Here is a 16386-nt window from a genome sequence, read left to right on the forward strand (position 1 = left end):
TCCATGGATCAGTGAACAAGGTTTAGTTTTCATGGGCAAGTTCATATCTCAGATACTATAAGCGATAGGTTTACCATATTGTGTGTGTGTAATGATTGTAAGGCGTACTGGCAGGTCTCATCTCACCTTGGCCATGATATCAAGTTTCAGCGGTCAAAGTTTAGTTTTGGGGTTTTGATTTTATCTAATATTGTATGCAAATAATTCACGATGTAATTGTCAAACCGGCAGGTTATATTTTGACCTTGACCTCATTTTCACGGTTCATTGCTCAGTGTAATGTGCTTGTATTTTGGTCTAAAAAGTCGACAATATTTGGTGCATAAAATGACTAAGGTTTATATGTCTGTCTTGCAGGTATCATCTGACCTCGACCTCATATCCATTTTCAATGGTCAATGTTAAGTTTCCCTGGAAAATTTTGATTCTTAGATATTCTATTTGATCCATGGAAATTGTACATGTCTCTCCTGGTATCGATGATGACTTTATTTCGACAGGGTTCACCTGATCATAACCCAATATCATGGTTCATTGGTCAGTATAAACTTGTCATGGTTTTGTCTATTTCTTGCATAATTTTAGCAATAAGTTAACTATATTCGATCTATTGAATGATTGTAAAGTTCTCATGAATTTCTGGATTTGATTATCTGACATTGACCTCATTTTCCTTCTTGAATCATGTTAAGTTAATGTGATACATGTAGGAAAACTTTACTAGTATATTTAACATTGCCATTAAAGTGCGAGGTTTAGCATGCCACAAAACCAGGTTCAACCCACCATTTTTTTCTTTTAAAAATGTCCTGTACCAAGTCCGGAATATGGCCATTGTTATATTGTAGTTCGTTTCTGTGTGTGTTACATTTTAACGTTGTGTTTCCGTTGTGTCGTTTATTTTCTTTTATATTTGAGTGTGAATTCACATTACTTTAAGACGTGTCACGGTACTTTTCTATCCCAAATTCATGTATTTGGTCTTGATGTTATGTTTGTTAATCTCATCGGATTTTGTCTAATGCTTAGTCCGTTTCTGTGTGTTTTAATGTTGTGTCGTTGTTCTCCTCTTATATTTACTGCGTTTCCCTCAGTTTTAGTTTGTTACCCCGATTTTGTTTTTTGTCCATAGATTCATGAGGTTTGAACAGCGGTATACTACTGTTGCCTTTATTTGTGCTTTATATTTTATGATAAGAAAGTTGGCTAGACATTTCAGAGTGTGTGTTCTGTGTGTATAAAGCAAACGAAGAAAGTCATTTTAAAATATAACATTGAAACACAAATGCTAGGTAAATCATGATCAGATCATAAGCCTGGTAGGTCTTGGTGAGGTCTTCAAGATCGTGAAGAGCTTGGCCAACTTTGAACATGTTCAAAACAATTGTGGTGTGGTCGTGGCGAAATCATGTCATAGTAGAAGCGTAGTGAGGGAGCACTAAGATCGTAGTAAGATCACAAAGGTCGCTGTACAATCGTAGCGAGAGTGTAGCGAAAGCGTGATTCTATTCGGAGAGACTGCTTTACGATCGCACAGCGACGTTATCACTAGTAATATTTTGGGTCCTTTATAGCGTGCTGATTGATGTGAGCCAAGGCTCCTTGTTGAAGGCCGTACCTTGGCCTATAATGGTTTACTTTTATAAATTGTTACTTGAATGGAGAGTTGTTTCATTGGCACTCATACCACATCTTCCTATATATATTGATACATCTATGTCATCTCTGCTATCGTTCACTAAAATATCATCATTGAGCTTTATGGACCAGCAATAGGTTGTAATTTAGGTTGGATTGGTCGGTCCGACATCTCTGCTTGATCAGGATTCGTCCCTCTGCCTCTACATCAACTCCTACCACCATGCCCACATGTTCTGGTAGAATTTGGTGGCATGACTGTATTGTTTCCGAGAAATCTACGATTTAATCAGAAATAGAAGGAATTGAACTATATTGATATGGAACATGATGTTGACGTTATTGCTGAGAACGTAGTAAGGTCGCGCTATGAACGTAGTGTAATCGTGGTAAGAACGTGTTATAATCGCAGTAAGATCGAGTTGCAATCGGATAACTCAGGGTATGGTCGTAGTGAGAACGTGAAGAGCGTAGAAAGATCTTGATAAGCGTAGTGAGGTCGCAGAATAAACGCGGTGAGAACGTGGTATAATCGTAGCGGGATCTTTGTAGAAGCGTAGAGAGGACGTAGTAACATCGTGAAAGCAACGAAAATTTACATTTTCATGCCGCTCATACCGCGACCTCACCACGATCTAAATTTATTATAGATTGCGGTGAGCGTGGTGCGATCATGGACTAGTGGGACTGGGGCTTTAAGTCATGAACAAATCAGTATACTTACGATAAATTTTAGTCGTAAGTTTTTTTTGTGAAATGGACCCCTGATGTTTAAATGATGTCCTCTCAGTTTTATGACATTAGAAAAGATTAAAAGCCTTCAGAAGAATCCCTTCAATATTTGTCCATAACAGTCAGTTAGTGTTAATTAGATATAAGGACTTCAAAGAGGGTGGTAAAGGTTTTTTTTTTCGTGCAACGTGTTTTACCATTTTTATTTCATATACAGCCGTGAAAAAAGGTTTGTTATTCACCGTGTTTCCTGAAATTGGTAAAAAGATCAACGTGAAAGACATTTTTAATTGCTCGTTCATCGTGAAATGGCAATTTTATTTCTCGTTCTTCCGTGCAGATACCCCCCCCCCCCCCCCCTTTACGCCCCTCTTCAACACAGAGCCTTGGCTCACACAGAACAGTGAGCTATAACGGGTCCCAAAAATAAATAGTGTTAAACCATATTTGTTTTTCTTTCAATATTTTTTGTACATGAATTAGGCATGTCTTTTTCTTGTTTGAATTATTTTACTTTGTCATCCCTGGGTTATATAGCTGACTTAGTGGTAAGGGATTTGGTCATTGTTGAAGGCAGTACAGTGACCTTCATTCTATGTCATTTGGTATCTTGTAAAGAGTTGTCATATTTGCAATCATACCACATCTTCTTTTTTTATTTTAGAAACTACTAGTACTCTTAGATCTGCACTTTGTGTCATTTGTGTCTTTGTAAGTTGTTTTTGTCGTGTCCATTGCCTACATGTCTTTCAGTCATTATTCGCCTGAACTCGAACTCATTTCATGAATCAGTGATCAAGGGTTAATTTTAGTGGTCTAGTCTTATCTCAGATACAAGTAGAATGGTTCAGAAGTCAATGTTAAGCTTTCATGTCTGCTCATCAAATTTTATAAGAAATAGATCAACTATAGTTGGTGTATTGAGTGTATTGAATTATTGTTAGCTGTTCAAACCTGTCTTGTAGAATTCATCAGCCCATGACTTCATTTGCATGGTTCATTAGTCACTTCAAAGTTTTAATGATTTTGTCTGTTTATAGTATACAATAAGCTATAGTCAACTATATTTTGAGTATGGAATGATTGTCAGGTGTATATGTCTGTAATGCAGGGTTCCTCTGACCTTGAACTCATTTTCATATGGCTCATTAATCAAAGTAAAGTTTTTATGTTGATGTCTGTATTTTTGTTTCTGTAAGTACATGAAGTCATAGGTCAACTATATTTGGTGTATGGAATGATTGTATTGTGTACATGTTGTCTGGCATGGCTTCATCTGACCTTGACTCATTTTCATAGTTTATTGGTCAATGTTCAATTTTCGTAATTAGGTCTGTTTCTTAGATTTAATTAGTAGTAGGTTAACTTTTTTTGGTGTATGGTAGGATTTTATGTGTACATGTCTGTCTTGCAGGATTTTTTTTACTTTGACCTCATTTACAATAATCTTTGAGAATGCTTATTTCATTTGAAAATTGTAGTGAAACTTTCATGTAACACACTTTAGACATAAATTCTATCATAGTAATCAAAGCAGGCAAAATACTTCAGCTACAATCTTGTTAAGCTTGTTCTTATGTAGTACTGTTACACCACTGTCCTGGGGTTAGAGGAAAGTTGGCATGCCTGCGAACATGATTAATCTTTCCACATTTTGTTTTTGTCTGTCCCATGTCATGCTGTATCCTGTTTGTTTTCCTTCATTGTTGTGAACATAAAACTGACCATTAGTTTTCCAGGTGAAATAGTTCTATACATCATTTCTAGAACTTTTATAGCATGTTAGGCAGTCTAAGTTTTGCTCATTGTTAAAGGTCATATGGTTGCAAACAGTTCTTGACTTAAGACATTTGGTCTTTGTTGGTGAATTGTCTCATTTGCAATCTTACCACATCTTGTTTTTATAAGAAAGCTATGTCTTATATGATAAAAACCAATACAGGGTCTAGTCATGCATGGATGCATGTATTTGATTGAAGTTGCCTGGTAATGGATTCTAATCATCATTAAAAACAATGTATTGTGTAATAGATGTCAGAATGTGAGTTCTTATTATAAATATTGCAATATTTACCAACCCTCAGTGTTGGCGTTTATAAAAAACATTTTAGATAATTTCTGAATTAACAGTATGTCTTTATGATCCTCTGTTGTTGGGTTGATGTTTCATTAATATTTACCTCAATTTTACTTTAATCCCAATTAAAATCACATTCTCCAAACCATCGTCATCAAATTTCATAGAATTTTTAGAGGACCAAAAATACTTTCCTGTACCTTGTCTCTTAAAAGTCAACATTCACAACAAACTGTCATTAGAATAAAGAAGGACAATGATTTTTTAAAAAGATGTTATAAATATTATATGTAAATTTAATGAAAGTATCTATATATATATCAAAATTCATGTAAATATATTCAGATTTCATTAATATTCATTGGATACTTATTTTCATTGATTTCTTGGGTACAAGAGAACCACGAATTCAAATTTTCAAAAGAAATGTATGCATACCACAAAATCAAATATCCAGGAGTATGCAAATTTATCTCAAACTACGAAAATTGGTACCCACGAAATAAATGAGTCCACATTAGTAAATATATGACCTGTCTAACCCCTAACTATAAACATTAAACTGATCAAAGATAACTTAATGCAAAGTTTAAAGAGTGTGTTTCACATTATTAACATCCTGATATTGTTACTTCATATATCTTTGCATCCTTGGTTGTTCTGTCTTTTGGTATACTACATCCTATATATAGTTGTCCTGTTTGAGAGAATGCAAGAGACATATATGGAAATTTTCTATGTTTTTATATAAAACTTAATGTTATATGTTTTAACATCCTGATATGGTATTAAACTTCATATATCTTGGCCTTTGTTGTACTGTCTTCTGGTGTACTACATCCTATATAGAGTTGTCCTGTTGGAGAGAATGCAAGAGACCATGGGTATATTATGTTTATGTCCCTTGTTTTATAACATGTCATCAGCAGGCCGATATTGTTTAGGATATGAAGTGTATGAGTATTTACATCAGCTACAATAACATTGTCTTTAAGTGTTGTTGCTATGTCTCTTGGATAGAATTGTTCATCCTTGTTGATCTCTGTATCTCCTGTATAGATATTGATGATATCACCACCCCATCCTAACACTACTACTCTATATCTGTCAGCACTTACTTTATCTACCACATGTATATTCCCATTCCTGGTATAGGTTATTCTATAGGGAAGGGTAAATATAGGTTGTTTATGTTGATCATGTTCATACACTCTCTCATGGTCTCCATTCTGATTCAGTAGTATTACAACTCTTCTTCCTGGTTTAGGGTAGTCACTATTAACACTTCCTACTAGAACTTTATTGTCACTGGTGATATAGACTGCCATAGAAAGGAATGGTGACACATTATATACTGAGTCTGTTAGTGTACCTGTATTACTACTGATCTGTTTCAGTCTTGATTCCACTCTAGATATAAGTAGATTATTTGATTGAGTAACAGCCATATCATAGACCGGGATATTAAATCTGGATAGTATGTTCAGTTTGGTTCCTTCTGGTTTTACTCTCTGTAATACACCATCTACTACACTTCCTATCCACAGTGAATCATCATAATAATAAGATATACGACTTACTGCAGTTAGTTTAGTCTGATATTGTTTATTGATGTTCAGTTCTACAACAGTTGGTTGTCCCATATCTTTGATGTTTACTACATGATGATCCTTGGCATTTTGGAATTGTGGATGTACATTTTCTTTACAATGATTACACAGTAATTTACTACAGTCAATACACTTCCACTTGATTGGTCGGTCATTTTCACATATTCCACATTTGGCTGGGGCTTGACTTCTTATAACAGACTGAGAAAATGCCATTTTAGATTAATATATATATGACATATTTTCGTCCTGGTTTGTACCTATACAAAATACTTTTTTGATAATTTATTTGATTTTGTGGGTCATGGAAGACTATTATGTTTAGTCAAGTTTTTTAAATACCCAATTGTAGGTACATTTTGTTTGAACATTTAAATTATATTGATTATTATAGATTACCTGGCTATCAATAGTGTCAGTTGATTTAAAATGTTGTCATGTGTCTCCATTATAGAACTATTGCTTGAATAATTTTTAACTGTGGTACTTTAAAATTCATATTCTATCGAAATAAAAATGAATTACAATACATACACTGGGGAGAGATACATAGCAGAGAAGATTTTTTCACTAAAATAGAGAAATAGTGTTCATTGCATGCTCAGTGAATAGACAGGTCTGTCTGTCAAAATATACTATATATAAATATGCGAATGAGAATTTTACATTATTGATACTCAATTATTATATTAGATTAAATCAATTTATTTGAAAGTTCATCTTTTAAATAAGTTTCCAAATGAACATTTAAAGTCAATTCATATACAAAAATTCAAGGGAAGCTGTATAATTATGAATTATGAGTGTTGATTTAGATTTAGTGCTTTATTATATAAGACTGGGTCATATTTTATGTAAGGATTAATAGATCATTCTTTCTTAAACGTTTATATAACTAAAGGTACTGCATTTCAGTGAATGTTATTTTAAAATTGGTAATTTTTTTAGGCAAAATTGCACCCCCTACCAAAAACAATCGTAAGATCTTATTCATAGTTTATATTCTTCTCTTCAATATTGAAAAGGTAACATGCATCAAGGTAAGCAACACAGGCTCTTTACAGCTTTACATGTATTATAAAACTGTATTTTTTGTCATAGGGAGAAGATACAGACCCAGCTTAAGATGTCAGAAGTACTTACCACAGATATGGACAGAGATGCTCTCAATAATGATGGTTTTAGGTAACGTTTGTTTTTAGGCCCCATTTATGGGTATTATGTTTTCTGGTGTGTGTGTTCGTTTGTCCGTCCATTCATCCTTCTGTCCCGCTTTAGGTTAAAGTTTTTGGTCAAGGTAGTTTTTGAAGAAGTGGAAGTTCAATTAACATGAAACTTAGTACACATGTTCCATATGATATGATCATATTCTACTAGTTAATGACATAGTTTGTAGTGTTAAACAAAATTAAACAATAAAACAAATCTTACAAAATACAAATAAAACTTTTTAAATAAAACCAGAATTTTTAAGGCAAAAAAAATGTGTGTTTCCTGTTAAATCTTTGAAAAAAATAGGAAAGGTACTGTAAATTCAGAAATTATTGCGTGCACTTATAATTGGGATCTTGTCATTTTTGACCTCAATCATTGTCAATGGGATTTTTATACGACCGCAAAAATATTTTTGGGATCGTATAATGGTATGATGTTGTCTTCTGAAGACACATTGGTTTCCGAACAATAACTTTAGTCTAGGTGAATGGATCTCTATGTTTTTTTTAAGAAGGTTAATCACCACAAAAGGAAGTTTGGGATTAATTTTGGGGATGATGGTCCCAACTGTTTAGGAATAAGGGGTAAAAAAAAGCATTTTTCTAGGTTCAGGATAATAACCTGTGTATAAGTATTTCGATTGCTTTGAAATTGTACCACAATGTTCAATACCACAAGCAGAAGGTTGGGATTCATTTATAATAAGGGTTTATGGGGCCAACAGTATAGGAATTAGGTCAAAAAGGGGCCAAAAACCCAAAAAAATCTAGTTACCAGACAATAACTTGTGTTTAAGTGTATGGATCTCTCTGAAATTGTACTACAAGGTTCTACAATACAAAGGAATGACTGGGATTGAGTTTCGAGGGTTATTGCTCCAAGAGGAGTTTCAAAAAGTTAGAGGGGGGGGTATTTTTTCCCCTATTTTTTTAGGGGATTTATATTTTTTTTTCAAATTTATACAAATTTCAAATTTTTAAAAAGTTTCTAGAAGGAATTTTAATTGAACAATATTGCACAATAGATTTGTAACATATTTGACCATATTTATTTTGTGTCAGAAACCTTTTAGGAAAATCACATGTATGTATATACTAATTGTCAAACATGTTTGTCAAATAATTTCATTATCATTTTTTTTCAGGTTATCTGTAATATCATCAACAGCAGTGTTACTGGAACAATTTTCTGCAGTTTATGATAATTACCCATCATACTTAGAAATATTTTCACCAATCAAATGTCAATGTGGTAAACTTCCTGTCAATAATTACCCAGAATCCTTGCAGAAACAAATACAAAGACTTGTAAATAATATTACTGAAGGGATGGAAACTCAACGAAAGCCATTAGTCATGCAGAAAAAGAAACCACCACCACTGAAAATGTTTGAACCAAAAATAGAAGAAGTGTATGTTATTTAAGACCTTTGATTATAGAGTTAGAAACATATTTTTACTGAGATTGCAAATGTATACATAAATTATTATAAAACAGTTAATTTTTTTTTTTGGGGGGGGGATAGATATGTACATGACCTGAATACAGAATGTCAGCAATTTGCAGAGCAAAATATTGAAATCATTTATTATTTTAATTAACATAAAATGTCAGTTGTTTTCTTTTTGTTTGACATGTTTGATTTGATTTTGCAATTTAATAAGGGACTTTCCATTTTGAATTTTACTTGGTGTTTGTCATTTTTGTAAATTTCACTTTTTAGCTCACCTGGCCCAAAGTGCCAAGTGAGCTTTTCTCTTCACTTGGCGACCGCCGTTTGTTGTAGTCATTAACTTTTACAAAAATCTTCTCCTCTGAAACTACTGGGCCAAATTTTACCAAGATGGCCTCCATGGCTAAAAATAGAACATACAGGTAAAATGTAGGTTTTGGCTTATCACTCTGAACCAAAGCATTTAGAGCAAATCTGACATGAAGGTAAAATTATTTATCAATTCAAGATCTATCTGTCCTGAAATTTTCAGATGAATCGGACAACCTGTTGTTGGGTTGCTGCCCCTGAATTTGTAACTTTAAGGAAATTTTGCCACTTTTTGTTATTATCTTAAATATTAATATAGATAGAAATAAACTGTAAACAGCAATAATGTTCAGCAAAGTAAGATCTACAAATAAGTTGCCATGACCAAAATGGTCAGTTGACCCCTAAAAAAGTAATTACCCTTTATAGTCATTTTTTACCAATTTTTTGTAAATTTTGGTAATCTTTTACAAAATTCTTCTCCTCTGAGACTAATAGATCAATTTTAACCAAACTTAGCCTCGATCATTATTAGGTTATTTAGTTTAAAACATGTTGTGGTGTCAGACCCAGCCAACTAACCAAGATGGCTGTCATGGCTGAAAATAGAACATAGGGGTAAAATGTAGATTTTGGCTTATAACTCTGACACCAAAGCATTTAGAACAAATCTGACATGGGTTAATTGTTTATCAAGTCAATATCTATCTGCCCTGAAATGTTAAGAAGAATTGGACATCTGGTTGTTGGGTTGCTGCCCACAAATTAAGGAAATTTTGCGGTTTTTGGTTATTATCTTGAATATTATTATAGATAGAGATAATAATGTTCATCAAAGTAAGATATACAAGAAGTCAACATGATCAAAATGGTCAGTTGACCCCTAAAGGAGTTATTGCCCTTTATAGTCAATTTTTAACAATTTTCATTAATTTGATAATTTTTGGTAAATTTTTACAAAATATTTTCCTCTGTAACTAAAGGGCCAAGCTCATTATAGATAGAGAAAATTGTAAGTAGCAAGAATGTTCAGTAAAGTAAGATCTACAAACACATCACCATCACCATAACACAATTTTGTCATGAATCCATCTTTGTCCTTTGTTTAATATTCACATAGACCAAGGTGAGCACACCGGCTCTAAAGAGCCTCTAGTTGGTATCTTTTGTCGCTCTTCATTTGGGACTAAGACTACTCATTACTGTAAATAGCAAAGCACATTCACAAAGAAAACAACCTGCAGAGTATTCCCTTCCTTTATTGAGTACAATTGTATTTATGTAACTTTTCAACTGTTAGAAGTGAACTTTAAACAAAAATTGGACATGCATATATTGGTTATACGGTTTTAAAAGGGCATTTTGAAATTAATAATAAAATAATCATTGTGAAACTCATTTATCAAATTAACAAAAATACATACCACTGTCTCCGTTGTTTTTGTTTGATCAATATCAAATAGATATAGGAAGATGTGATAGAGTGCCAATGCGACAACTCATCATCCAAATAACAATTTATAAAAGTAAACCATTATAGGTCAATGTACGGCCAGCACATTCACATAGAAAACAAACCTTCAGAGTATTCCCTTTACTGAGTACCATTGTATTCATTTAACTTTCGAATTTGAAAAGTGAAAAGGGAATTAAAAACATTAACGTAGATTATAATCATTGTGATATATTCTTGTTTCAGATTAAAAAAAATGTACCACTGTTTCATATATATACTTTTGTTTACTAGGTTTGATGATAGAAAAAAAAGGAAGGGTGGATCAAAGGAAATAAACGAAAAACAGAAACTTGTACATAAATACAAAAAGGAGATGAAGGGAGCTATCAGAGAAATAAGAAAAGATTCCTATATGATAGCTCAAGTACAGTTCCAGGAACAACAAGAAAAGTATGCATCATTCTTTCTACTCACACTTACTGTGTTATTGTTATTATCAATGGGGTACAAAATAAAGTGGTTATAATGGAAGTATGAATTCAAATGTTCAACCAAATACAAATATACTATAAATTTGTTTGATGAAATTGGCATAACTGCAAACATTTTAAGTTCACCTGGTCTAATGGGCCTATTGAGCTTTTCTCATCAAGGTTGTTTCTACCATCCATCCTTGTGGTTTGTTGATTTTTATAAAAAAAAAAACCATTTCCTCTAAAACTAATAGGCCAAGTTTAACCAAACTTTGCCACAATAATCATATTGGTATTTAGTCTACCAAATTATCTGATGACCCAGTCTGCCAACCAAGAATGCTGACATTGCTCAAAATAGAACATAGGAATACAATGCAAAAGTTTGTCTAATCCTTTGAAAACTACTATACAGGAAATGAGACATAGGCAAAAATGTTGAAAATGTTGAGCTCTATCTATTGAACATTTAGTATTGACAATGTTGAGAATGTTTAGCTCTATCTATTGAACATTTAGTATTGACAATGTTTAGAATGTTGAGCTCTATCTATTGAACATTTAGTATTGACAATGTTCAGAATGTTGAGCTCTATCTATTGAACATTTAGTATTGACAATGTTCAGAATGTTGAGCTCTATCTATTGAACATTTAGTATTGACAATGTTTAGAATGTTGAGCTCTATCTATTGAACATTTAGTATTGACAATGTTCAGAATGTTGAGCTCTATCTATTGAACATTTAGTATTGACAATGTTCAGAATGTTGAGCTCTATCTATTGAACATTTAGTATTGACAATGTTGAGAATGTTTAGCTCTATCTATTGAACATTTAGTATTGACAATGTTCAGAATGTTGAGCTCTATCTATTGAACATTTAGTATTGACAATGTTCAGAATGTTTAGCTCTATCTATTGAACATGTAGTATTGACAATGTTCAGAATGTTGAGCTCTATCTATTGAACATGTAGTATTGACAATGTTCAGAATGTTGAGCTCTATCTATTGAACATTTAGTATTGACAATGTTCAGAATGTTGAGCTCTATCTATTGAACATGTAGTATTGACAATGTTCAGAATGTTGAGCTCTATCTATTGAACATTTAGTATTGACAATGTTCAGAATGTTGAGCTCTATCTATTGAACATTTAGTATTGACAATGTTCAGAATGTTGAGCTCTATCTATTGAACATTTAGTATTGACAATGTTCAGAATGTTGAGCTCTATCTATTGAACATTTAGTATTGACAATGTTCAGAATGTTGAGCTCTATCTATTGAACATTTAGTATTGACAATGTTCAGAATGTTGAGCTCTATCTATTGAACATTTAGTATCGACAATGTTCAGAATGTTGAGCTCTATCTATTGAACATTTAGTATCGACAATGTTCAGAATGTTGAGCTCTATCTATTGAACATTTAGTATCGACAATGTTCAGAATGTTGAGCTCTATCTATTGAACATTTAGTATTGACAATGTTCAGAATGTTGAGCTCTATCTATTGAACATTTAGTATTGACAATGTTCAGAATGTTGAGCTCTATCTATTGAACATTTAGTATCGACAATGTTCAGAATGTTGAGCTCTATCTATTGAACATTTAGTATTGACAATGTTCAGAATGTTGAGCTCTATCTATTGAACATTTAGTATTGACAATGTTCAGAATGTTGAGCTCTATCTATTGAACATTTAGTATTGACAATGTTCACAATGTTTAGCTCTATCTATTGAACATTTAGTATTGACAATGTTCAGAATGTTGAGCTCTATCTATTGAACATTTAGTATTGACAATGTTGAGAATGTTGAGCTCTATCTATTGAACATTTAATATTGACAATGTTTAGAATGTTGAGCTCTATCTATTGAACATTTAGTATTGACAATGTTCAGAATGTTTAGCTCTATCTATTGAACATTTAGTATTGACAATGTTGAAAATGTTTAGCTCTATCTATTGAACATTTAGTATCGACAATGTTGAGAATGTTGAGCTCTATCTATTGAACATTTAGTATTGACAATGTTTGGAATGTTTAGCTCTATCTATTGAACATTTAGTATTGACAATGGTGAGAATGTTTAGCTCTATCTATTGAACATGTAGTATTGACAATGTTCAGAATGTTGAGCTCTATCTATTGAACATTTAGTATTGACAATGTTCAGAATGTTTAGCTCTATCTATTGAACATTTAGTATTGACAATGTTGAGAATGTTGAGCTCTATCTATTGAACACTTAGTATTAACAATGTTGAGAATGTTGAGCTCTATCTATTAAACATTTAGTATTAACAATGTTGAGAATGTTTAGCTCTATCTATTGAACATTTAGTATTGACAATGTTGAAAATGTTGAGCTCTATCTATTGAACATTTAGCATTGACAATGTTTAGAATGTTTAGCTCTATCTATTGAACATTTAGTATTGACAATGGTGAGAATGTTTAGCTCTATCTATTGAACATTTAGTATTGACAATGTTGAGAATGTTTAGCTCTATCTATTGAACATTTAGCATTGACAATGTTTGGAATGTTTAGCTCTATCTGTTGAACATTTAGTATCGACAATGTTGAGAATGTTTAAGTCTATCTATTGAACATTTAGTATTGACAATGTTGAGAATGTTTAGCTCTATCTATTGAACATTTAGTATTGACAATGTTTAGAATGTTGAGCTCTATCTATTGAACATTTAGTATTGACAATGGTGAGAATGTTGAGCTCTATCTATTGAACATTTAGTATTGACAATGTTGAGAATGTTTAGCTCTATCTATTGAACATTTAGTATTGACAATGTTTAGAATGTTGAGCTCTATCTATTGAACATTTAGTATTGACAATGGTGAGAATGTTTAGCTCTTTCTATTGAACATTTAGCATTGACAATGTTTAGAATGTTGAGCTCTATCTATTGAACATTTAGTATTGACAATGGTGAGAATGTTTAGCTCTATCTATTGAACATTTAGTATTGACAATGTTCAGAATGTTTAGCTCTATCTATTGAACATTTAGCATTGACAATGTTTGGAATGTTTAGCTCTATCTATTGAACATTTAGTATTGACAATGTTGAGAATGTTGAGCTCTTTCTATTGAACATTTAGCATTGACAATGTTTAGAATGTTGAGCTCTATCTATTGAACATTTAGTATTGACAATGGTGAGAATGTTTAGCTCTATCTATTGAACATTTAGTATTGACAATGTTCAGAATGTTTAGCTCTATCTATTGAACATTTAGCATTAACAATGTTGGGAATGTTGAGCTCTATCTATTGAACATTTAGTATTAACAATGTTTGGAATGTTTAGCTCTATCTATTGAACATTTAGTATTGACAATGTTGAGAATGTTTAGCTCTATCTATTGAACATTTAGTATTGACAATGTTGAGAATGTTTAGCTCTATCTATTGAACATTTAGTATTGACAATGTTGAGAATGTTGAGCTCTATCTATTGAACATTTAGTATTGACAATGTTCAGAATGGTGAGCTCTATCTATTAAACATTTAGTATTAACAATGTTGAGAATGTTTAGCTCTATCTATTGAACATTTAGTATCGACAATGTTGAGAATGTTGAGCTCTATCTATTGAACATTTAGTATTGACAATGTTCAGAATGTTGAGCTCTATCTATTGAACATTTAGTATTGACAATGTTGAGAATGTTGAGCTCTATCTATTGAACATTTAGTATTGACAATGTTCAGAATGTTGCGCTCTATCTATTGAACATTTAGTATCGACAATGTTGAGAATGTTGAGCTCTATCTATTGAACATTTAGTATTGACAATGGTGAGAATGTTGAGCTCTATCTATTGAACATTTAGTATTAACAATGTTGAGAATGTTGAGCTCTATCTATTGAACATTTAGTATTGACAATGTTGAGAATGTTAAGCTCTATCTATTGAACATTTAGTATTGACAATGTTGAGAATGTTGAGCTCTATCTATTGAACATTTAGTATCGACAATGTTTGGAATGTTGAGCTCTATCTATTGAACATTTAGTATTGACTATCTCCAATAGTAGTTATTACCTTTAGATGATGAATTTTACCTTTTATCTCATTAATGCCAACAATCTTGAAAATATAAAAGGTAAATTTTAACTTGAAATCAACTAATTGACCAGTAAGACGTTATCTATAAATTAGAAGAATTTAGCAAAAATGGTATGTGTACTCTTTGTTTGAATAATTGCCCCTTGACGTTTATTTTAAAATAAAACTTTATACTAGAAAAAGACTATTTTTTTAAATATGGATTTTTTTGTTATTTTTGCAGGGATGATGAGAGAAAGAGGAAAGTGAAACAGTTATATGGATTGCTAGCCAATCAAGAAGGAGATTACAGAGCAATGAAAAGAAATAAAAGTCACAATGAGAATAAAGAAAAATAAATATCTCCTTAGTTATTGAACATTGTTATTTATTTCTCCTGTTAATAAAGTATAGGAAAGTTATCTACATGACAGCTGACTTTTTACTAGACTTAAATGTTGCATACCTTAAGCTTACACTGTATATCTGGCTATTTCTAAGTACCAGTATGTTTCTTTTCTACATCTAGGATAAAAGGTGTGTATTGATCAAATTAAGAAAAGCTATCACAAAGGACAGTTGTTCTTGCTTAGTTTAATGTTCATAAGTTCATATTCATAAATAATGCCTGATCAATATCATGAGTGCATATTTGAGATAAAAGTTTTATATTTATTAGTATCTTGATAGTGAGATGAAAAATGTAGCCAAATATAATGCCTTCCAATGTTTAAATGAGCATTATTTTAATTTTAGTTTCTTGTATACAATTTGGAAATTAGTATGGCGTTCATTATCACTGAACTAGTATATATTGGTTTAGGGGCCAGTTGAAAGACGCCTCCGGGTGCGGGAATTTCTTGCTACATTGAAGACCTGTTGGTGACCTTCTGCTGTTGTTTTTTTCTATGGTCAGGTTTTGTCTCTTTGGCACATTCCCCATTTCCATTCCCGTTTAAAGCTCGTGAACTAGTATGTTAAACATATCTTGTACAAAACAGGATAAATATTCATTTTAACATTAAAATGTTCTCTTTCCTAAATGTGCATAATAATTTGCCGCTGGACATTAAGCCTCTATCCATCATTATCATCATCGATTTTAATAGGGAAAGTGTAACTTCTTTTCACAAAAGCTGACCTATAATACACGTTTTTTAAAACAGGCATTTAGATTTGATGAAGCCACTATGTTAGAAAAAGTTCACCGTTTGACGATATTTTTTCATTTGAAATGTCAATCACATGCAGTCCATGTCTAATTTGAATAGGAACATAGTTTTTGTTAAGTCGTGTAGAAAGCTTGATGTGGGGTAGTGATCTAGTTGAT

General features: G+C 32.1%; 2 protein-coding genes across 2 annotated transcripts; one reads left to right on the forward strand and one right to left on the reverse strand.

Annotated features, from left to right (window-relative positions):
* Nucleotides 1–2608: 2608 nt before the first annotated feature.
* Nucleotides 2609–6273, reverse strand: LOC143073793 (uncharacterized). The gene is made up of 2 exons (XM_076249551.1): nt 5416–6273; nt 2609–2620 (listed from the first exon to the last, which is right to left on the reverse strand). Exons 1-2 carry the CDS (start codon nt 6271–6273, stop codon nt 2609–2611), a joined length of 870 nt encoding a protein of 289 aa, XP_076105666.1.
* Nucleotides 6274–6386: 113 nt separating this feature from the next.
* Nucleotides 6387–15435, forward strand: LOC143073509 (nucleolar protein 14-like). Its single transcript, XM_076249118.1, has 5 exons — nt 6387–6405; nt 7159–7242; nt 8417–8683; nt 10782–10940; nt 15301–15435. Exons 2-5 carry the CDS (start codon nt 7184–7186, stop codon nt 15413–15415), a joined length of 600 nt encoding a protein of 199 aa, XP_076105233.1. The 5' UTR covers nt 6387–6405; nt 7159–7183; the 3' UTR covers nt 15416–15435.
* The last annotated feature ends 951 nt before the right edge of the window (nt 15436–16386 follow it).

Source organism: Mytilus galloprovincialis, chromosome 4, assembly GCF_965363235.1.
Source record: "Mytilus galloprovincialis chromosome 4, xbMytGall1.hap1.1, whole genome shotgun sequence".
NCBI classification, from domain to species: domain Eukaryota; kingdom Metazoa; phylum Mollusca; class Bivalvia; order Mytilida; family Mytilidae; genus Mytilus; species Mytilus galloprovincialis.